Source organism: Cebus imitator, unplaced genomic scaffold (genome assembly GCF_001604975.1).
Source record: "Cebus imitator isolate Cc_AM_T3 unplaced genomic scaffold, Cebus_imitator-1.0 Scaffold415, whole genome shotgun sequence".
Lineage (NCBI taxonomy): Eukaryota > Metazoa > Chordata > Mammalia > Primates > Cebidae > Cebus > Cebus imitator.
In genome coordinates this window covers 1,317,051-1,340,454 of record NW_016107730.1, presented here as the reverse complement: position 1 = coordinate 1,340,454, position 23,404 = coordinate 1,317,051, and the positions used below count along the sequence as shown (strand labels likewise).

The following is a 23,404-nucleotide window of genomic DNA, read 5'->3' as shown; positions in this document are numbered from 1 at the left end:
AGATACTGGCTAAGGTTGCTCCCTCAGCAAAAAGTAAGAGAGTAATGATTTGAACTTTTTCTTTCTTTTTTTTTTTGAGACGAAGCCTTGCTCTGTTGCCCAGAGCTGGAGGGCAATGGCGCCATCACAGCTTACTACAACCTCTGCCTCCCAGGTTCAAATGATATTCACGCTTCAGCCTTCCGAGTAGCTTGGATTATAGACATGTGCCGCCATGTCCGGCAAATTTTTGTATTTTCAGTAGAGACAGGGTTTCACCATGTTGGCCAGGCTGGTCTCGAACCCCTGACCTCAGGTGATCCGCCCACCTCGGCCTCCCAAAGTGCTGGGATTACAGGCGTGAGCCACCACATCCGGCCACAATTTGAACTTGGATCCAATTTTTAAATTCTTGTTCCTTCCATTATACTACTTTGATCAGAGCAGGAAAAAAATTGGCAGAGATCCAGAACCCAACTATGCACTAACTTCCACTGTATTTCCTCTTTGCCCCCAAGAACAAAGGAGGAGGACTACATCCTGGTGGAAAGTATGAGATGGTTCCTTCCTGTGAGGTTGGGCGAGGCTGGCACCTACCGATGTGCTCCCGCTGGCATTGAGGAGGAAGTTTGCAGTGTGGGCCGCTGTGGGTGGCTGGTTGGGGATGGGCCGGTGGCCCAGGGCCATGCCCACAATGGCCGTCATGTGAGTCTCTGTGCCAAAGACATGGATGGGGATCCCAGTGGTCTTCCCTGTAAGGGAAAGAAAAAAAAATCCATTATTCCAGTCTTCAGATAAGCACCCAAGTCCATGTGACCCTGCAAAGGCCCTTTACAGCCAGGATCAGTGTCTAGCGCATTCAGTGCAAGACCAATATCCAGGACAAATCAGCTGTCATAATTTCACCACCAGACAAATCTTTCTAAACGCCGCTTGCTGATAACAAGAACAAGAAACAGACCGGACGCAGTGGCTCAAACTTGTAATCCCAGCACTTTGGGAGGCCAAGGCAGGCAGATCACTTGAGGTCAAGAGTTCAAGACCAGCCTGGCTAATGTAGTAAAACCCCATCTCTACTAAAAACACAAAAAAATTAGCCAGGCATGGTGGCACATGCCTATACTCCCAGTTACTTGGAGCCTCAGATAGAAGGATCCCTTGAATCTGGGAGGCAGAAGTTGCAGTGAGCCAAGATTGCACCACTGCACACTCCAGCCTGGGTGACAGAGCAAGACACTGTCTAAAAAAAAAAAAAAAAAAAAAAGAAACAGATTTACTTACTGGCAAGATTCAAGTAACCAAATGCATTATCAGAGCCCGTATTCCTGTTCACAGCCTGGACCCCAGCTCTCCAGCTTTCCTTAGCCCTCACTGCACGCATACACCAGCGCCTCGTCTCTCTTAACATCCTGAGCCCATTCCTCCAGCAGACTGGCCCTGCTCCTTCCTCTGCATGGAGCTCATATGGAGCTTCGCCTGGCTGCTCTCTGGTCTCCCAGCTCAACCCAAGCACCACCTCCTGAGAAAAGACCCCCTCTGACCTTGACGGTCACTCTATCCCATGTCATGTTCTCCTCCTCCTTGTATAGACAGACCCCTAGCATCTTCTCCTACTGTTCACTTTTGGAATGTTCTAAATTTTTTTTTTTTTTTTTGAGACAGACTGTCGCCCAGGTTAGAGTGCAGGGATGCGATCTCGGCTCACTGCAGTGTCTACCTCCCAGGCTCAAGCGATTCTCCTTGGGAGGAGGCTTGAGGCTGAGGCTCAAGTGGGAAGATCACTTGAGCCTCAGACTCCCGAGTAGTTGGGATTACAGGCATGCGCCACCACTCCCAGCTAATTTTTGTATTTTAGTAAAGACAGGGTTTCACCATGTTGACCACCAAGTTGGTCTTGAACTCCTGACCTCAGGTGATCCACTCACCTCAGCCTCCAAAGAGCTAGGATTATAGGTGTGAGCCACCGAGCCCTGCCTGAATGTTCTAATTTTAAAAACATCATTTGGTAAACTTCACTGTGCTGTCCCTGAGCCTAACCCACTGTACCTAGCAGGCCCTCAACTGTGAACCAGCTTTATTTAAAAAAAGGAAAGAAAAAGCTCATGCCTGTAATCTCAACACTTTGGGAGGCCTAGGTGGGTAGATCGGGTGAATCCAGGAGTTCAAAACCAGCCTGGGCAACATGGCGAAACCTCGCCTACAAAAAATTAGCCAGGAGTGTGCTAATTATCTGTACAAAAATTGTGTATTTATTGTGGCATGCATCTGTAGTCCCATCTACTCAGGAGGCTGAGGTGGGAGGATCCTTTGAGACTGGGAGGCAGAGGTTGTAGTTAGCTGTGATCACATCACTGCCCTCCAGCCTGGGTGACAGAGTAAGACCCTGTCTCAAAAGAGCAACAAAAAAAAAATTAACCCTATTCAATTCAAACCTAAGTCAAATTGTGTCACTTGGCTGGTTGTAGTGGCTCATGTCTATAATCCTAGCATTGTGGGAGGCCAAGGCAAGAGGATCACTTGAGGCCAGGAGTGGTGTGGTAGTGGTCATCCAGTAGTCCCCAATACTTAGGAGGCTGAGGCAGGAGGATCACCTGAGCCCACAAGGTTGAGGCTGCAGTGAACTATGATGGTACCACTGCACTCTAGCCTGGGTAACAGAGCAAGGCACTGTCTCAAAAAAAAAATTATGTGGTGGTTCTGCTTAAACACCTCTTGTGCCGGCTGTCTCAGAGTGATGGCTAAGCGCTCCTGGGACCTGTAGTGTCTTGCTGCCTCTCTCTCTCAGCTCCAGCGCCTTACCACTGCAGGGCCTTGGAACTTGCCCTTCCCTCTGCAAGAGTCACCGTGGTGCTGCTCCCTCACTCCAGGTGTTTGCTCAAAAGTCAGTTTTCTTTTTTGATACAGGGTCTCACTCTGTCGCCCAGGCTAGAGTGCAGTGGCATGATCACAGCTCACTGCAGCCTTGACCTCCCAAGTAGCTAGGATTACTGATGTGTGCCACCATAACCAGCTAATTTTTGTATTTTTTTTTGTAAAGACGGGGTCTCGTCATGTTGCCCAGGCTGGTCTTGAACTCCTGAGCTCAAAGGATCCACCCACTTCAGCCTCCCAGAGCACGTGAACCACCATGCCTGGCCTTGATCAAGCATTTTCTGATCACCCTGTTGAAGGCTGCCCTATCCCTTCCCACACCACACATTCTCCCTTTCCCTGTTTTGTTTTCCCCTGGCACTTGCCACCCCCTGACATCGCAGTCTGCGTCCTCCATTCCATGATGGCTTGCTGTCTGTCCTGTTTGTGGTTGTAACCCTCGTGACCAGCATAAGGCAAGCGGTTTTTGGTTTTGTTTTGAGACGGAGTCTCACTCTTGTGGCCCAGGCTGGAGTGCAATGGCTTGATCTTGGTTCACCACAAACTCCACCTCCCAGGTTCAAGTGATTCTCCTGCCTCAGCCTCCTGAGTAGCTGGGATTGCAGGCATCCGTCACCACATCCAGCTAATTTTTTTTTTGTATTATTAGTAGAGACCGGGTTTCACTACATTGGTAGGGCTAGATACAAACTCCCGACCTCAGGCGATCCACCCGCCTCAGCCTCTGGGATTACAGGTATGAACCACCACGCCCGGCCACAAGTGGTCTTTAATAAGTATTAAGTGCAGAGCTGAATGAAAATGCTTTCCTGACCATTCCAAAGTTTAGGATAATACTCTGTGTTGGGACACGGAATGGTAACCCTAACTGCCTACCCAGGAAGGGGAGTGGAGAGCGAGAGAGCCCAAGACTGATACTTGGGAATCAGGAATCCCAAGGAGGAAGGCCACCCACACTCAGAGTGAGAGGGAGAGAAAAGGTCCCCATCTTACCGACTTCTCCCATTACCCGTAAGCCCTCCTGATAGTTAGGGCCACCTCTTCGGACGAAGATTGTGACTTCATGCTCCTTCAGGGGGCCCTGGTAATCTCGAATCGCTCTTACGATGCCCTGGAAGCCCAAAGGAACAACAGAGACATATGACTAAATACAAGGTAGCAACAAGTCAATGATTTATAACCATGAGAAATAAACGGACCAGGTGTATGTGACAAGGGCTACTCCTCAGGAAGCATGGGACTATGTACAGCACCCAAAGGCCTGTGACATGATCACTCACAACACCACTGAGTTGGGAAGGTGGGGTACCGGGGATTGACACCCCTTTATGTCATGGTGCTCCAGGCCTCCTCAAGGCCTTGCTGGTTTCTCTCTTGTCCCATCTACAGTCATTAGTCCCTCTTACTACAACTTTTTTTGGTGGGGATATCTACGTTGGGCCCTATGCAAGGGTTCTCAGAGGTACTAAGACATAGCCAGTGTCCTATGAAAGCTTCTTAAGTGATGTGCGGGAACAGTTTTTTTTATAGTTCTTCTTTTTTTTGAGACAAAGTCTTGCTCTGTCGGCCAGAGTGCAGTGGCGTGAGCGCAGCTCACTGCAACCTCCACCTCCTGGGCTCAAGTGATCCTCCGGCTTCAACCCACTAATTTTTTTTTAGTTTTAGTAGAGATGAGGTCTCATTATGTTTCCCAGACACACAGCTTCAGACGCACAGGTACTGTCCCAATGTTTTCTCCACCCCCGTAAGAGATCCTGGGACAAGAGCCCCCTACCTGACCTGGGTAACTCATGGTAACTTGGCTCTGGCTCAAACTCCACTTTCTTTTTTTTTTTGAGATGGAGTTTCACTCTTGTTGCCCAGGCTGGAGTGCAATGGCGCGATCTCGGCTCACCCTAACCTCTGCCTCCCGGGTTCAACTGATTATCCTGCCTCAGCCTCCCAAGTGGCTGGGATTACAAGCATGTGCCACCACGCCTGGTTAATTTTTGTATTTTTAGTTGAGATGGGGTTTCGCCATGTTGGTCGGGCTGGTCTCGAACTTCTGACCTCGGGTGATCCACCCGCATCAGCCTCCCAAAGTGTTAGAATTACAGGCATGAGCCACTGCGCCCAGCCTCAAACTCTGCCTTCAAGGCCCCTTCCCTGCTTTCCCCAAACCCGCTTTTCCCAGAAACTGCACCACTGCTGCAGCTGTTACCTTGAACGTGGCAGCCACATTGGTGAAGTTTGCAATGCTGCCTCCAATGATGAGGATCTTGCCTGGATTTAGAGTAAGAGAGAAATCAAAAACAGTTACAGAGGTAGACCTGAGCATCTTTCCGGAAATCCAACTGAGGAAGTTCTTGTTCCTCTGAATGAGGGTCCCCCATCTGCTAGGAGGTACTGGGGAGTGAGCAGGATAGTCTCTCCAGACATTCCACTTTATCAGCTCAACTCTCATTACCTATGCCACCAGACAGTGGTCAGAACAAACCCATAGGAGCGCTACGTAACTCCTAACCGACACCCAAAAATCCAGGCAGGTGGTAAACGGGTGCTGAGAATCACACAGGCCAGGTAATATAAGAGGGTAACTGAATTTACTGCAATCAGAGTTTATCACAATCAGATAAACTGAGTTTACTACAATCGGAGCAGGAGCATGCCACAGCCACCTCCTCCCTGCACTTGTCTGCAGGGCTTTATCACACATTGCTTCTTACCCTCTCAGTCCCTTCCCATGGACAGATGTGCTCCCTGCCCTCTGTGCAGTAAGAGAAACCAAGAGCCAAAAATTCAATTATTAGCCTCAAGTTGCAAAGAACCAGGACGACACACAGCCTTGGTGACTCCTCGGACAAAGCTGTCCCATTGCAGCACACTGGGCTGTCCTGGGAGAGTGGGGGCAGGTGTGTGTGTGTGCGTGTGTGTGTGTGTGTGCGCGCGCGCGCGCACATCTCACCATCTGGGTGCTTCTCTCGGGTCATGAGGGAGAGGATCGTCTTGGCATAGTCATAGGTCTGTTGCTCGCTGGGGGCGCCCGAGTACTCCCCATAGTTTGCCAGCTCGTTGACACCCCCTAGATCACAGATGGTATCGCTGCCAAGGAGACACAGAGGTCAGTGATGGCTCTCAGACTTGGGGCAGGGGATGGCAGCCTGGTGCCTGGGAGGACATGCAGATCCCTCAGAACACTGGAGTCAGCCTGTGGAACCGGCCTCTTGGACCCCCAGCCCCCAGCTCCCATGCGATTCTGGCCTGCAGGTTGGCGGTGCTACATCAGACTCTTCTGAGCAATACACTCTGCCTGCCCCAGGGCACTCGGGAGCCCCAGACAGACAATGGCAGGTAAAATGAATAATGAGCACCTCCCTAACACAAAGACAAGAAAAATCACACCCTGAAGGGGTCCCTGACAGGGCCCAAGAGAAGGTGTGATGCACAGAAGGGAATGGCAGATCACACATCTAGAAACGAGCAGGCGTCTACCATGCTTGAAGGGAAGACTGCTAATTATTTTAAAGGGTGTAGAATATGATCCTAACATTTCTATAAAGCAAGAATGTAAACATTTACATATGCTTGACAGGATATACAGTAGCTTGCTAATTGGGGTGACCTGGTCAGGGAGAGGATAAGGAAATGGCCAGGCAACTTTCACTTTCTAGTTCATTTTCTCTATTTGCTCTACCTCTGCATGGAGCACATAATTATCAGAATTAAAACTCATAAAACAGCTTCATTTTCACGCAAACGAGAAGGTTACAGGAGACACCGTGTGCAGGGCATGCCCTCGCCAAAGTCCCTCAAAGCCCTCTAGGATGCTACTGCTTTCCTCTGCCCCAAATTCCCACACCAAAGTGGCAGGACCCCACCCACCCAGGTCACACACAAGTGGATGCTGGGTAGACCAGGCTGGCATTCCTTCAGCAGCCCCCTTCAGTCACCTGTACACGACAGAGGCGCCACCCCCGGCCACCATGGTCCAGATTCTCCCCTTGGGGTTCAGCAAGGTCAGCTTCAGGCTTGCCCCACTTTTGGCATCTAGGTCTGCAATGTAGGCTTCCTAGGGACCAGAGAGCAAGATAGGCCCTTAGTGGGGTGCCCCCTTTACCAGGTCCCAGATCTTAGGACCCCTCCCTGCATTCCCAGGAGGCACATGAAGAGGCCATTAGTCACCATAACAGGGTGGGAAGAAGGGACTGTGCAGGGCCCCACATGCCTTGAAGACACTTGATGGTGTCTATAAGTATCAAAACCACCCATAGTCACCGTCACTGCCCAGGGACAAACTTCCCAAATCCCTTCTCTGACGTCAAGTCCTTGGCCCTCTGCCTAAACTGAGCCTCACCGTGTCCCTCTGCTTGACCATGCCCTCACCCCAGCATCTGCCTGCCCAGCCCATCACACGCCACCCCCAGTCTCCCCAGGCCAGACTGTCTCCCCGCCCAGCCTCTTCCCTGAGCCTGGGGTACTTCCCAGAAAACCTGACCCTGCTGTGAGGACTTATCGGAGGACAGGGTGAGAAGGGGCAATTAAAATTCTCAGTGAGCAGCCGAGAGAACGACCTTACATCAGGATTAGGGGGGAGCCACTTGCAATCATGGAAAGGCAACAAATCAAGTGAAGGGCCGAGGGAGGCTGATTGAGAGAGAAGTCTAAAAGGATTTCTGGCTGGGATTCAGAGGCTTGGCTCACTCCCACCCCCTACCCCATTGGGGTTTTAAGAAAATTAAATGCTTCTTGGTCTTCTTTTCCCTGCCAAATAAACAGCTCATGAAGGGGGGCCAAATGCACACCAGAGATGAGTCACCTCCCCCTGGCCTCCCCCCAGTCCCCATCTCCCCTCTAAACCAGCCTTACCTCTGGATATGCCTCCCGCCCGAAGGGGGGAGGGAAGTCGATGTCGCCCCACTTCACTTTGCAGATGTAGTCAGCAGTGGCGTCTACCTTGGCCGCCAAGTCAAGGACATAGACTCCATCTTTGGTCACTACTTCGAGAGGAGCGGAAGCAATCATCAGACACCCACCAACCTCCAACCCTTCCACAAACACCACTCCCGAGACAATCATCAGACACCGGCTCTGGGAAGAGACGACTACCAACCTCCAAGCCCTCCGCAAATACCACTCCCACAGTGACCCATTCAGGTGTCAGAACTCTCTAAACTCAGTAAGAAACCAGAGTGGCACTTATTAGAGACAGAGCATTTCCCCATGAAAGGCAAAACAAATACTACAAGACCATTCCCCTCTCCCTGACCTACAGGTAATGCGACATAGAGGTCTGTTATTAGTTGCCACGGCAATTTGCAAACATTTTTCCAAAATGCTACACTTCCTGAGTATCTAACCATGCGCAAAACCCATGGTCTGGCCACTAAAAACTGTTTTAAGGTACATGTTGCCGACAGAAGACCACTTCCCCCGCCGCCTGTATGCACATCCAAGTCTCCCAGGGGGAAGCCTCAGCGTCAGGTGGAGCGGGAGCCATTGCGGGTACTGGGCTCCCACACCACCCTGGTCAACAGGATTTGTTTATATCACCTCACTGGACATCCGTCTTCCTCCTCCCCGGGACCATTTAGCTAATGAAGTTAGCACAAGGCCATCTGGTCCATTAGAGGGGCTGCATTCTCAGCTGGAATGATTTGATTTCTCGCCTTCTTGGACTTTGCCCTGAGAAGGCCTGGCCAGAGCCAGCCCACGCCACTCTCCCCCAACACCACCTGCTTCCTTCACAACCCAAGAGGCTGAGATCAAGCTCTTCCCAGCATCAAGGGTCAATGATTGACCAGCTCCCACAGGGGAGGCAAGCGTGGGGCCTCTGAGTGCCCCGGGAGGAATGAAGGGCCAGAGAGTGAGAGCAGTGCAGAGGCAGTTGACCTCCTACTGTCAGCACAGCCTGACCTGGTGGAAGCGGCAGCAGCAGCACACAGTCAGACCAAAATCAGGACTTCCGGCCGGGCAGGGTGGCTCATGCCTCTAATCCCAACACCTGTAATCCCAGCACTTTGGGAGGCCAAGGAGGGCAGATTACTTGAGGTTGGGAGTTCAAGCCCAGCCTGGCTAACATGGCAAAACCCCGTCTCTACTAAAAATACAAAAATTAGCCAGGCATGATGGCGGGTACCTGTAAATCCCAGCTACTGGGAGGCTGAGGCAGAAAAAATTGCCTGAGCTCAGGAGGTGGAGGTTGCAGTGAGCCAAAACTGCACCACTGTACTCTAGCCTGGACGACAGGGTAAGACTCTGTATCAAAAAAAAAAAAAAAAAAAAAAAAACCAGGACTTCCCCACCTCAGAGCAAGTTAAAACCAAAGAGGGATGCTGGAGTTGACTGAGAGAAAAATGAGTCTTCTGAGAGCTCAGGAACAGGAACTGGCACTAAACGAGCGTGGGGGCCCCTCTGCTTGTGCATCCCTATCTCTGCTTGTGCATCCCTATCTTGTGTTGCCCTCTGGCCCGTGAGAGTCTGGTTCTCTGAATGCCAAGGCCAGGGTTGCCACAGGCACTGGGCCCCCTGCCCCCTCCCACCCCAGCAGAGCCAGTTACCAAGGGGATTGATCTCGAGGTAGGTGAAGTACAGGTCCTCGTAGAAATTGAAGAGGCCGGAGACAAAACTGGCCAGAATTCTAGAGCAGGGAGGGAGAGAGGGACAGTTGATCCATCAGGGAGCAGCTCGGCAGCACCCCAGGCACCCCGAAGCAATCTCTCACTGCCACTGACAGCTCCATTTCCCGACACACACCCTGCCAGCCCTTCCACCTGCTCTGCAACCCCTGCTCCCTGGACATCGCTCTTCAGCCACTGAGGCGGAAAGGAGCTGTCAGGCAAGAAGCTGGAGGCGGAGGCGCCAGACAGACAGGGGCAAGGAGGTGAGGGACGCTGGTGGCATATTTCAGTCTGGTTCCAAGGCAGTCCCCAGCCTGCACCCAGCTGTCTTCCTCAGGTCAAGCTGTGCCTACCGCCTGCTCCCAGCGAGGAGACCACTCTGCTCTCCCTGGTCTGCGCCCAGCACCCAACAGTCTTCTCATCCCAACTGCCACCTCCCCACCGTCCCTCTCACTCAACTCTTTCTTGTCTTCAGGGGCGTGGACCAACAGGTGTTTTTTGATGTCCTCGGGATTCAGTTTCTCATCCACACCAACAAGCAGCTTCTGGGCCTTGGTGTCCACATCACCCACGTCCACACCTCCCTCGTGGTGGAACAGGACGTAGTCCCCTTCTCGGGTGGCATAGATGCAGACATAGAACTCCTCCGCCTTGCAGGTAAAGAGAGAAGGTGGTGGGACTGAGGTTGGGGGTGGGGTTGGTGGCGGTGCTGAACTGGGGAAGATGGGGGTTCTACCAAGTACTGGGAGAGGAAACCAACCCCCATGGTCTCGCTTTCTAAAACTCAGTAAAAAACATTCACCCAGAGACTTGTGCACCATCTCTTCCCTGAGGACAAGGAGAAGCCGCCACTACCCCACTGGCTGACGGTCCAGACTGAATCAGTGTGACCCCAGCTGAGGGATGGGTCCTGCCTGGAGGTCTTTCTCACCCCTACACTGGACTTTGTTACTAGTCCTAATTCCTCCCTGCTGCAGACCAAGCCCTTTCCTTCCCCTCTGGACTCCCGATTCCGCAGCACCTTCAGATCCTCAGTGCAGCTGCAGAGACCCTGGTCCCTCTGACTTTCCTCATCAGCTTGACTTCTTTCATGTTACGGTAGACAAACCCAAAGTTCCAGGAGGGAGTGACCCAGCCTGGAGCCGCCTCATACATACCTGACTGTGGGGGACAAAGGGCTCGATCAAAAAGTTCTTGAGGAAGCCTGTGGCCTTACCAACCTACAGAAAAATTGAAGAAGATGAAACTCAGAGGGATGGCATGTCTTTCCATCAGGGCAGAAGGGATTGCCCAGGGGTGGTGCTCAAGCACTCCCACCATCACACCCAGCATAGACAGAATTTTCCAGAAAAAATGGGGTCAGCAATCCCTAAGCTCAGTAAGTCCTCATGAGATGCCCTTTCGCCCCTTGCTCTGGTGCGAGCTGTGGCTGAACACGCACCGACCTTGCCCACTCCTGGCCTCCTCTGGATGGTGACATAGGACCTGCCCAAGTGAAAGGGCTCCAACAAGTCAAGGCTGTGCCAGAGCTTGTGGGGGAGGGGAACTGGGTAGGAGAGAGCTGACCATTCCAGTTCGTCGGCCTTGAGGTAGGCACAGTGACTCAGCCTCAGGACATGAGTCCAGGCATGGGGAATGGGGGGAGGAGGGGAGCCAGGGCTTAATCAGGGAAACTTCTCCACACAGACCCTCCTGGCTGAGGACCACACGCCTGCAGAGCTAATCAGCTGGAGTGATTCCCTGGCGGTGGCCGTGGCCCTCATCCCAGTAAGTTCCAAACCCCCACCCGTCCTGTGCGTCACTGCTGAGTCAGGGACCAGACAGCAATCCATCAGAGGTAATGAGCCGCTCCTGCTGGCCCGATGTCTGACATCCCCCACCTTCGCCGCCCAGAGGCCAGCAGGAGAAGGAAGCAAGACGTGCTCCCTTGGGGACGTGCTCAGCATCCCTCCCTCCAATCCTATCATCCTCTCTCCAAAGGCCTGGGAACTCAAGGGTCAGGTTGCTTCAGGCCTGAGTCCACGTGCAACTTCAAGGACCTCTTTTTACCAATGAGGGCCAGAAACTGTGAAATTAACATTAAGGGCTGCTCTGAAGAAGGCCAATGAGGGAGGAAGATACCTCCATCACCACCTTCACTGATATTCCCGAGGCAGCTAAGGAAGAAAGGAGCTCATCCCTGGTGCAGCTTCATCCAGATGAGCACCAGGCCCTTTAGAGCCACGTGCACAGAGCCAGGTGTGGACAGCACATTCTTCCCATGCTAGGCCAGGCCTCAACCCCACTCCCTCCCTCAGTCCTCCAGCTCCCTTGTGGAGTGAGAAGAAAAAAATACAATTTTGTTTCCAGGTATCTCTTAGCCTTCCTAACCATGTTTCACTTTAACTCTCTCATTTATGTAGTTGAAATTCATCACCAAGCTGGGAGAAGTCAGTAACTGAATTTGGGCTTCGTGGCACATGTCTGTAGTCCCAGCTACATGGGAGGCTAAGGCAGGAGGATTATCTGAGGCCAGGAGTTTGAGACCAGCCTGGTTAACATGAGAGACTGCATATCTACAAAAAAAATTTTTTAAAGCAGCCTGGCATGGTGGCATGCACCTATAGTCCCAGCTACTCAAGAAGCTGAGGTGAGAGGATAACTTGAAGCTGGGAAGTGGAGACTGTAGTGAGACATGAATGTGCCACTGCACTCCAGCCTTCAGTTGACAGTGTGAGACCCTGTCTTTAAAAAAAATAAAGTAGGCCAGGCACGGTGGCTCACGCCTGTAATCCCAGCACTTTGGGAGACCGAGGTGGGTGGATCACCTTAAGTCAGGAGTTCGAGACCAGCCTGACCAGTATAGAGAAACTCCATCTACTAAAAATACAAAATTCGCTGGGTGTGGTGGCGCATGCCTGTAATCCCAGCTACTCAGGAAGCTGAGGCAGGAGAAGCACTTGAACCTGACAGGTGGAGGTTGTGGTGGGCAGAGATCCCACCACTGCACTCCAGCCTGGGCAACAAGAGCGAAACTCTATCTCAAAAAATAAATAAATAAATAAAGTAAAAACCAAAACATAAAAAGGTCCAGCATGACTGCTCATGTCTATAATCTCAGAACTTTAGGAGGCCAAGGCAAGACGATTGCTTGAGCTCAGGAGTTCAACACCAGCCCAGGCAACATAGCAAAACATCACCTCTACTAAAAATTTCTTTTTTTTTTTTTTTTTTTTTTTATAAAGATGGGGTTTCACCATGATAGCCAGGCTGGTCTTGAACTCCTGACCTCAGGTGATCCACCCACCTTGGCCTCCCAAAGTGCTAGGATTACAGGCGTGAGCCACAGCGCCCAGCCTAAAAATTTCTTTTAAGTGGCCTGGCACGGTGGCTCATGCCTATAATCCCAGCACTTTGGAAGGCTAAAGCGGGTGGATCACCTGAGGTCAGAAGTTTGAAACCAGCCTGGCAAACGTGGAGAAATATAAACATAAAATTAGCTGGGTATGTTGGCACATGCCTGTAATCCCAGCTATTCAGGAGGCTGAGGCTGGAGAATCACTTGAACCCAGGAGGCAGAGGTTGCAGTGAGATGAGATCGCGCTACTGCACTCCAGCCTGGGCTGCAAATGCGAAACTCCCTCTCAAAAAAAAAGCGGTGGGAGGCCTCAGAGCCTCATCTCCATGATCACTGTTAAAGGATCAGACCATTTCCACCTGGCTTTTGAACTATATTGGGGTTTCCTCTATAGCACATCTTGCCCAAACCAATAAAACAAAGAAGTTCAGTGTCCTGATGAGGGAGCTGGGCATGGGCACTAAGACTGGCCCTGCTGCTGGTGGCCACCTGAGTGGGTCAGTGCCACAGGACTCCCGACTTCCCTGGGCTACAATGGGACTGGCTGTGGAGGTGATCCACAGAACTGCTGACCTGGAGGTGACCGTATTTGTTTGTGTTACCACACATGTCCAACCTGACCCCATACCCACTCACTGTGGCTTCCTGTCCCAGCCGTGGCTTTAGCCAGGACTTGACCCCATCCAGAGTGAGGTTGACCCCAACTAGGCCAAGTTTTCCACGACGTTTGATCAGCTGGTCTGGCTTGACTACCAAGTTCTGGAATGAGAGGGGTTTGTATTTAGAGGGAGGAAGAATTAGATAAACAGTAGTAGTTTGGGGACCCAAAGTAGAGGACAGCAGGGATTGACTTCCCATTCACTCTGCTCCGAAGCCAGCCCCATCCATCCTTCAAGGTCAATTCCTGGAAGCTTCCCCCACCTACCCTAGCCAGTATCTTTCTTTTGAGAACCAGGTATCTAGAGCCATTCATGCCCAAATGAAGCCTGGCACAGAGCAGGTGCTCAGCAAATACCTGCTAAGTGAATAAGTGATTCCCTACCCTCCCTATGTAATACATTAGCATCTTCATTCAATGGTAAGCCCCTCAGAATATGGCCCAGAACATGTGTTCCAAAGAGGAGAACCGAGAGACACAGGCTTGGGGCAGCAAGGAGCCTTAGAGGTCATCTGGTCAACCCCATCCCTGTGCTTGAACCCTGCCTACAAAAGGCCCATCAAGTAGCCCCTAACCACTGCTCATACATCTCCAGAGCCAGGAAACTCCCTCCCTCCCTCCCTCCCTTTTCAGTTAAGCTGCCTCCTAGTGGGAGGAAACCCCACCACTGGTCCTAGGCCTGTTCTCTGGGCCCTGCCAAAGAAATCTAAGTGCTTCCCAACAATGGCCCTGCAGAGATCTCAAGAACGGAGCCTCTATTCCAAGCTGACCCTCCAGGGTCAGGGCCCTTCTTCACAAAGTACAAAGTGACACTTCCTAATTGCCTTGATACACTCCTGATATACTCCACTTGGGAGAAGAGAGAGCACACACCTACTTTTTACTGAGCATCTACCATGTGCCAGGCAGCAAGCATGCGAAATGCTTTCCAGACTTCTTTGCTAATTCTTAGAGCTCAGAGTCAGTATTATCCCATTGGAGCGATGGGAAATCTAAACCTCAAAGAGGTGAAATGGCTTGCCCCAGGCCACATGGTCAATAAATACAGCTGTGGTTTAGGCGCCAGTTTGTACAGTTTCAAGCCCATGGCAGGGTATACCAGGCTGGGTTACCTCAACATATAGGGTTCAGCATGAAGATAAACCCTGCTCAGCCCATGGCAACGCTGCCCACTGCTGCTGCTGGCAGGCTCCAACCCTTGTGACCCCCCTTGGCGTCTCCAACAAACCAACAGCTTTCACTTCCTCAGACCCTGGGCCTGGAAGAACAGCCCAGAGTGGAGGCAGGGCTCACCTGGCTGAGCAGCCAGGGGTGGTCCTGCAGCAGGCGGGCCCAGTCTGTGTCAGGAGTGACCCGAGCATACTTGAACCGATTCTGGATGGCTGAGGTGGTGCAGATGAACTTGTAAAGCAGTTCTTTGCCTGTCTGCTCCGAAATTGCCTTGGCCGACATGGCTGCAGAGGGTCCTGCTCTACCTGTTTGGGAGAAGAGCTGGTCAGAGGGGGCAGGCATGAGGAGGCGCTACCTTCTCCAGCAGGGCAGACCCACTCCCAGTCGCCCCAGATAAGAAAACCAGGCTTTTCTCAAGAGGAAGGAAAAAATGCTGTCCAGCAGGAGGAGTGGAAGAGAGATTTCAAGCATCACTTCTGCCAGCAGAGGAAGACAATCCCGAGACAGTGGGTGAGGGAGGCTAGAGAAAAACAAAGGTGCCATTTGCCCTGGGACTTTTGCCTCACCCTGCCCCATTCCCTCTAGGCAAACTAGCTAACCCACAACCAGACTCATCCTGGAGCAAAAGGCAGTGGCTGGGAGGCCAGGAATACCAGTGCTTTGACCCAAATCTGAGTGCTGGTTCCGTCGAGGTGGGCACAGAGACATTGAACAGCTGAAATTGCAAAAGGCTAGCCTTTTTCTCCCTACAGGTTTCATCTGCCCTGCACCCAGATTTACCCCTACACATACCCTTACACACCACCAGGCCACTGGCCAAGCCAGCAAGTTTACTTAGCCTCAAGCAGGGTCACACCCTCAGCTCCTGGTTAGGAGGGGAGTAGGGGAGGGGGAGGATCATCGCAAAGCTCTTTTCTCCAAAGCTCTTTTCTCCCAGACACTGACCTCCTGCCCCGAGTATGAAGCAGACACAGGGCAGGGAAACTGACCTTTAGTACATCCCACCCGCTCCACTGAGTCATCCAGCTGCTAATTTAGACCAAAACTCACTAAGCAAAACAGGGGCCTCTCTGGGGACCACCCTGTACCGGTCACTTCTAACTGAGCCAGAGTGGGAGGAGAAGGAGAAAAAGGCAGAAACCACCCTCCATCACATGTTTAAGGAAACTCATCTTGGAGTTTGAGGCTACAGTGAGCTATGATTGCACCACTGCACTCTAGCCTGGGTGTCAGAGCAAGACCCTGTGTCTAAAAAAAGATAAAAAGAAACTCATCTCATATGAGCTCTGGGAGGTACACTGAGATTTACAACCCCATTTCTTAGATGCGGAATAAAAGCTCAGCGGGGTTAGGATAACTTGCCCAAGAAGTCCACCTAATAATAAGCAAGGTTGTGACCTGAGACTCAAACCCTAATACGCCTAGGTCCCCAGAAAAATCCACACCAGCCCAAGAAAAGACCATTTTTCCAAGAACAAGGCCCATGTGTCCTTTTCACTTCCAAGAGTTCATGATAATTTCATCATCCCCCCCTCCCCACCACTCTGTCCTGAGACACCCATTCTCCTGTGGGTAACTCAAGGAGTGAGCTGGGGAGGGGAATTCGGGAGGTGGAAACGGGGAAGGCCAAGAGCTTGGCTGGATCAGGAAGTCACTCCAGTCTCCCTGAGGCTCAGAAGCAAAGCTATTGAATTTGCCAGGGGAGAAAAAAGTCCAGTATATATAAAGGAGGGCAGAGTGAAGGAACTGGCTGGTTTACATATGACGGAAGCTGGGTCTCCATTCCCAGTTCATAGAAGGCCAACATTCCAGGGGCCACTTTGCAACCCCATCCCAATTGGCCAGGCTGGTAGGGCTTCGGGTTCTAATCCTAGCTTGGCTGGTAAGCCTCCCAGCTAGTATCCAGCATGGCATACACAATGGGCACATTCCGCCTGGGTGTCTGCCTAAAGTGGGGTAGCTAGGAAGGGACTCAGAGGAGATGTTCCCTGTTCTGGCCTTCCCCTAGAATGACTTGAGATTCCTTCTCAATATGAGTTTCCAGAGATGCCCGACCAGCCCCACTGCCCCACAGTCCTCCACCTCCCATCCACTGCTCCATTTCCCAATCTTCTTGACTCCGACCAGAAAAACTGGTCCTGAAATTAAATAGGTACACCCCCCCTACCCCCCTCCCAAACAGAGTACAGCCCAGGGCAGATAAAGGCACACTCAGAGAGGAGGGGGCATGGCTGATGATCCTCAGCAATTCAGACTCCTTCCAAAACTCCAGGAGAAAGGAAGTCCCTCGACTTACACCTTTCTAGAAGTCTGACACTCCCAGTAAAACAGTCCCCTGAGCCTGGCACCTCCAAAACAGACACAAGATCCAACTTTGGAAAAGACAAGGAGAAAATGGACCCCTGCAGCTGAGAAATCACAATTTTATTGAGACTCAGATCATATTTCAGGTCCAAGAGTCCATCTCCATAGGGTCTTTGGAAGGGGGATGGGAGAGAAGATATACGAGGGGTCAATAAAGGATAAAAAACAAGATTTGCCAGTTTACCAAAACAAGAGATTTGCCACTAGAGCATTCTGGCTAAAACAGGGGAGGTTGAGACAAGGTATGTATACAAGAGAATAAAAAAGGGCCTCTGCACATTCACCAATACAGAGAAGGCACCTGGCTCATAAACCCAGGGAGTGGACTCAGTAGAGATAAATTGCAACTTTAATGGTTCAGTAAGGTCTTAAAGTCTCTCTAAGGCAGTGGCTCTTAACCTCTTTGAGGTCTCAGACTCTTCTGAGACTGAAGAAAACCCCAGAAAAATGTACACATATCCAACTGCGCACATCGTTTCAAGGTGCTCACCTGTGACTATCTGGTGGCCCACAGACTGACCACCAATTACGAATATTTGATTGGCCGGCACGCCTATAATCCCAGCCCTTTGGGAGGCCAAGGCAGGCGGATTACCTGAGCTCAGGAGTTTGAGACCAGTCTGGCCAACATGGTGAAACCCTGTCTCTATTTAAAATACAAAAATTATTGGCAGGGCACAGTGGCTCACGCCTGTCATCCCAGCACTTTGGGAGGCCCAGGTGGGTGGATCACAATGAGGTCAGGAGATCGAGACCAGCCTGGCCAACATGGTGAAATCCCATCTCTACTAGAAATACAAAAATTAGCCAGCATAATGGCTTGTGCCTATCATTCCAGCTACTTGGGAGGCTGAGGCAGGAGAATCGCTTCAACCTGTGAGTCAGAGATTGCAGTGAGTCGAGATCTCATCACTGCACTCCAGCCTGGTGACAGAGTAACAGAGCACTCTATCACACACACACAAAAAAATTAGCCAGGTGTGGTGGTGGGTGTCTGTGATCCCAGCTACTTGGGAGACTGAGACAGGAGAATACCTTGAATCTGGGAGGCGGAGGTTGTAGTGAGCCAAGATAGTGCCACTCCACTCCAGTCCAGCCAACAGAGTGAGACTCCATCTCAAAAAAAAAAAAAAAAAAAAAAAAAAAGAACATTTGCTCTAGTGGATTGGGCAAATACCTACAAATACCTGTCTGGGTTCGGGACCTCTCCCCTCAAAGTCTTAGTCTGGGCCGGGTGCGGTGGCTCACGCCTATAATCCCAGCACTTTGGGAGGCCGAGGCGGGTGGATCACAAGTTCAAGAGATTGAGACCATCCTGGTCAACATGGTGAAACCCCGTCTCTACTAAAAATACAAAAAATTAGCTGGGCATGGTGGCACGTGCCTGTAATCCCAGCTACTCAGGAGGCTGAGGCAGGAGAATTGCCTGAACCCAGGAGGCAGAGGTTGCGGTGAGCCGAGATTGCGCCATTGCACTCCAGCCTGGGTAACAAGAGCGAAACTCTGTCTCAAAAAAAAAAAAAAAAAAAAGTCTTAGTCTGCATCCCCAGTAGCTGAATGTGCTGTCAAATTCGTGATAGATGGTTGGGCTGAGCTTGGACTCCGGGAACTGTTACTTGGTAACAGGTAATCTGTAAACCATTTGGGGGAAGTCATGCCCAGGAACCTGAAAACACACACATACACATTCCCTGAGGGACGGACCTTATGAGCTGAATGGGGTCTTTTCTGCAGACGGGTGAGTGACCCAGGATTGAGTTCACTTTTAGCAGACACTGAAAGAAGCAGCCTACACAGAAAGCTGAATGAAAGGAGCCTGCTCCCCAGGACACACCCCTGGGACACAGCTAGTGGAAGGGATCACTGGGGATGCTACTTAAGGTGCCTCTGGGAAAGACAAAAACACTCATTTGAAGGTTAGTATCTGCAGGATTGGAAATTATTATTATTTTACACAGAGTCTCACTTTGTCACCAGGCTGGAGTGCAGTGGTGTGATCTCAGCTCACTGCAACCTCCATCTCCCTGGTTCAGGTGATTCTCCTGCCTCAGCCTCCTGAGGAGCTGGGGCTACAGGCTTGCACCACCACGACCAGCTGATTTTTGTATTTTTAGTAGAGACAGGGTTTCACCATGTTGGCCAGGATGGTTTTGATCTCTTGACCTCGTGATCCGCCTGGCTCAGCCTCCCAAAAGTGCTGGGATTACAGGCGTAAGCCACCGCGCCCAGCTGAGAATTATTATTTTTATTATTTGAGAGGACAGGCAATCTCTGGAGTAAGTTCTAGAGAGGCAGAATTCTGTGAGTGCCCCCTACTAAGGCAGGCATTAGTGTCAGAATGGGGATGGAGGCATCAGCTGCCCAGTGTCTAAGGGCTCTTCCCACTACCGCCCCCACAAGCTGTTTAGGGAGGTTTCTAAGAGGTGAAAATCACCCCTCTGGGCAACTGGGACCTACCAGCTGTCCCTCACCCAATATTTTAGTTCAGCTGAGCCGGCTGGAAACACAAAGCAAAGTTAAGGGTGGGAGAGGAGTAGGCTGGCTGACCAAACCGTGCTGTGCACTTCTTCTTATCATCCCTTCCAAAATCCTCTTCCCAGGAAGACCTCTTGGGACCCTGTAACGGCAGAACTTGGCACTGCACGGTATCTGCCAAGGTTGGAGAGGGCGGCAGGCGCTGCGACTGGCCCATTGCCAGGCTCGACAGGAGGGCGGCGGCGGCATCCTCCAGCCCCTTGAGGACCTTGTCTTGGCGTCAGCTCAAGGGTGGGGTGGCACCCCGACCATCTGTCGCTTAGGGGTTGGACTAGACGGCACTTCTAGTGCGAAAAGAGTCCTTGCTGAGGCCTCCGGCATCCTGGGGCAGACTGGCCCTGCGTGGCCCGCTCCGGAGGCGCGCCCAGCTCATTCCCTCCAGTTGGGCGTGGAGCTCAATCCAGTCTCCACAGAACCAAGGGAAGGGCCTGAGCCCGGCCAGTGAGGGATCGGAGTGGGACCAGTCGCCACCGCGACTTCTCGTCCCAGCATCCGATGGGGGAACTCGGATGCGGCCAAAAGACAGCCAAGGAGGCTCGATAGCTGTGCCCGGGCGGCGTGAGGCGCGCCAGGAGGGGGCCCATGCAATGTGGCAGAGGCAGGAAAAGCAAGGACGGCGGCAAGCCCCGCGCAAACTCCCAAGAACTGGAATGTGGGGGGGCGGGGGAGAGCGTCGACACGCGGCCACCAGCCAGGACCCCGGGCGAAGGCGAATCTAAAGCTAAGACCCTCAAAACTTCCAAGCAGGTGCAGGGAGGGCGCGTGAGCACCTAGCCCGCCTCGAGGAAGGCGGTTCCGGGTTGGGGGAGGGAGGCAGGAAGCTCCTAGGGCGAGCGGACTCCAGACAGCGAAAACAGTGGCCCGCGCTCACCTCTCTGCGAAAGTCCGTGCGCGGCACTCGCTCCACGGGAATGACGAACACCACAAAATCCGGAGCGCTCCAGCCACCGGCAGCTACCCGGGATCGGGCTTTTGTCCCGGCCCAGCCGGGCTTCTCCCCGCCCCCATCGGCTCACAGCGAGAGCGGCCCCGCGATTGGTCACACGCGTTCCCTAGCCTGAGCGCCAGAGCTCCTCCCAATTCGCTGCCGCTGTGTCCCCGCCCCCTGAGGGCGGGCCCTGGGGCCTGCTGGGACTTGTAGTCTCGCTGGCCCGTCCACCGCCTCTTGGGAGTCGGCGGGGCGGGGCGGGGCCGGGGGCGGGGCGGGGCCGGGGGCGGGGCCCCGGGTGGGCAGATGGGTCGGGCTAGGCTGGGAGGAGAACGCGCGGGCCTGGGGGTAGTGGCCTGATCTCTTGGGGGGCTGGACAGACTGCTACTCGGGGAGTTGGGGGAAGGGACGGTGGGATGTTAGCCCTACTGGCTGTAGAGCAGCTTGGGGACCTGGAGTCCCTTTGCTGCCTCCCTTGGGAGAAACGGACGTCTGCATCTGGGCCGCACCGAACCTGATTGCTTAGACCATCTCTTTAAGCAGTCGTGGCTGGAGGCTGCTTTCCATAAGCACGTGGCGCCTCTCCCCTCCCTGGAGTCTCCCTAACGGGCCGATGGGGCAAAGCTGAGCTGAGTTTAACAGAGTCTACTTCCCAGTGTGGGATAGGGCGGAGGCCACGGTAAGCAAGTGAGGCTACGAGGGTGTGAGACACAGCGCTCTCCATCCCACCCACCTGCTCGCCTCGGCATGGATCTGGGCGGGGCTGGGAATTCAAGGCGAGATTCCAGCGCAGGGCTGGAGCCATCTCTGACAGTCTCCTGCTCCCACCAACCTCAGGCTTAGACACTGGAATGAATGAACTGCTGTCTCCCCCTTCTCCATTACCTGAGACAGATCGTATTTTCCAAACCAAAAACTGGGACATCCAGTCTGACAGGTGCTGGTGAACTTGTGGGGCAGAATACATGAAATCAGTCCTGGAAATCAGGACATTTACTGTTCCAACATGCTGCGGCCTCTTTCCCTACCTGCACCCCAACTTTGTAGGTCCCGAGCTGCTCCCTAAGCCTAACAGCTGTCTAGTTCCAGGAAGAAGGCCAAAAGCATCCGCTGTTCAGCTCAGGTGAAGAGGTCAGCCCAGAATGCAGGGAAGCAGCAGGCCTGTGCTCCTGCCAAGCACTTAGGGTCATACTCCCGCTGCAACAGTGTTGTGACACTTACAGACAAAAATTTCTCCAAGAGCCCCCTTCCCCCACTTCTGTTGCTGCCAGGAGCAAGGTAACTGAACTTGCTACCCATGCCTGAACCAAGTGCTCCCTGATGATGTCACTTTCTGATCCCTTCCCTCCCATTCATCTTTTTGAAATAGCAGCTCCTTATCACCTTTCTTCTCTTAGTCCTAAAATGGGGGCAGCCAGGTATGATGGCTCACACCTGTAATCCCAGCACTTTGGAAGGCCAAAGCAGACGGATCACTGGAGGCCAGGAGTTCAAGACCAGCATGGCCAACATGGCGAAACCCCGTCTCTACCAAAAATACAAAAAATTAGCCGGGTGTGGTGGTGCATGCCTGTAATCCCAGTTACTCGGGAGGCTGAGGCAGGAGAATAGCTTGAACCCGGGAGGTGGAGGTTACAGTGAGCTGAGATTGTACCACTGTCCCCTAGCCTGGGCAACAGAGTGAGACTCCACCTCAAAAAAAAAAAAAATGCAGTTCAGTGACTGCACCGCTGAACACCAGCCTGGGTGACAGAGTTAGACCCTGTCTCAGAAAAAAAAAAGAAAGACAGATACACTCCTAGGGAAATGGTCATCCAAATGGGACATAAAATATAATAAGCTCTTTGTATGTCAATTTGGTAATATTGGCAAACATTTTAAATTCATTTGCCTTTTGGTCCAGTAATTCCATTTCTAATAATTTATCCTTCAGATACACTTGCATATGTGCATGATGAAGATAGGAATCTTTGTCTATGTTCTTCATTGCTGTATTTCTAGCAGTTTAAATAATAACTGGTGGCCAAACAAGGTGGCTCACACCTATAATCCCAGCACTGTGGAAGGCCAAGGAGGGTGGATCATGAGGTCAGGAGTTTGAGACCAGCTTGACCAACATGGTGAAACCCCATCTCTACTAAAAATACAAAAATTAGCCAGGTGTGGTGGCCATGGGCCTGTAATCCAGCTAATGAGGAGGCTGAGGCACAACTGCTTGAACCCAGGAGGAAGAGTTTGCCGTGAGCTGAGATTGCACCACTGCACTCCAGCATGGATGACAGAGTAAGACTCTGTCTCAGAAAAATAATAATAATAATGACTGGTACATAGTAAGTACTCAATAAATGTTTGCTGAGTGATGGTCCTCCACGGAGGTGTTGCTATGCCTAAGTTTGACTATTCCTGGGCAGGAACAACAAAAAATAACTGTCCAAGCAATGAGGGAGGAGAGGTGCTGGCCAGAGGGCCCAGGAGCCAGCCACTGAAGTTTTCCAGTTCACTCAGTGGTCTCATCCTAGGCCTCCGCCCCCAACCCCTAGCCTCCTCAAGGAGGACTCTCTTGTTACCCTACCACACCCACACAGAGGTTCATCTGCCCCAAATTAATCAATCTGGAACCCATTTTCTCATCATCCTATTTACTTTTCTCTTTTTTTGAGACAGAGTCTTACTTTGTCACCCAGGCTGGAGTGCAGTGGCACGATCTTGGCCCACTGCAGCGTCTGCCTCCTGAGTTCAAGTGATTCTCCTGCCTCAGCCTCCCAAGTAGCTGTGATTACAGGCAAGTGCCACCTTGCCCTAATTTTTGTATTTTTTGTAGAGACGCGGGTTTCACCCTGTTGGCCAGGCTGGTCTCAAATTCCTGACCCAGGTGATCCACCCACCTCAGCCTCACAAACTGCTGGGATTATAGGTGTGATTCACTGCACCTGGCTGAGTTTATTATTTTTGCTTCTTGTCTCTCT

At 52.0% G+C, this 23,404-nt stretch overlaps 1 protein-coding gene across 1 annotated transcript in view; it reads right to left on the bottom strand.

Annotated features, from left to right (window-relative positions):
* ACLY (ATP citrate lyase) overlaps positions 1 to 20,564 on the bottom strand; it is a 50,939-nt gene extending 30,375 nt beyond the window's left edge. Inside the window, exons 1-12 of the mRNA XM_037731681.1 lie at positions 20,382 to 20,564; positions 14,735 to 14,916; positions 13,420 to 13,542; positions 10,604 to 10,666; positions 9,906 to 10,096; positions 9,387 to 9,466; positions 7,696 to 7,826; positions 6,780 to 6,898; positions 5,795 to 5,931; positions 5,051 to 5,112; positions 3,844 to 3,961; positions 577 to 731 (exon numbers count right to left, since the gene is read on the bottom strand). Of these exons, the coding sequence (XP_037587609.1) occupies positions 577 to 731; positions 3,844 to 3,961; positions 5,051 to 5,112; positions 5,795 to 5,931; positions 6,780 to 6,898; positions 7,696 to 7,826; positions 9,387 to 9,466; positions 9,906 to 10,096; positions 10,604 to 10,666; positions 13,420 to 13,542; positions 14,735 to 14,893 (1,338 nt within the window). The 5' untranslated portion in view covers positions 14,894 to 14,916; positions 20,382 to 20,564. The remainder of the gene's footprint in view (positions 1 to 576; positions 732 to 3,843; positions 3,962 to 5,050; positions 5,113 to 5,794; positions 5,932 to 6,779; positions 6,899 to 7,695; positions 7,827 to 9,386; positions 9,467 to 9,905; positions 10,097 to 10,603; positions 10,667 to 13,419; positions 13,543 to 14,734; positions 14,917 to 20,381) is intronic.
* Positions 20,565 to 23,404: the final 2,840 nt, after the last annotated feature.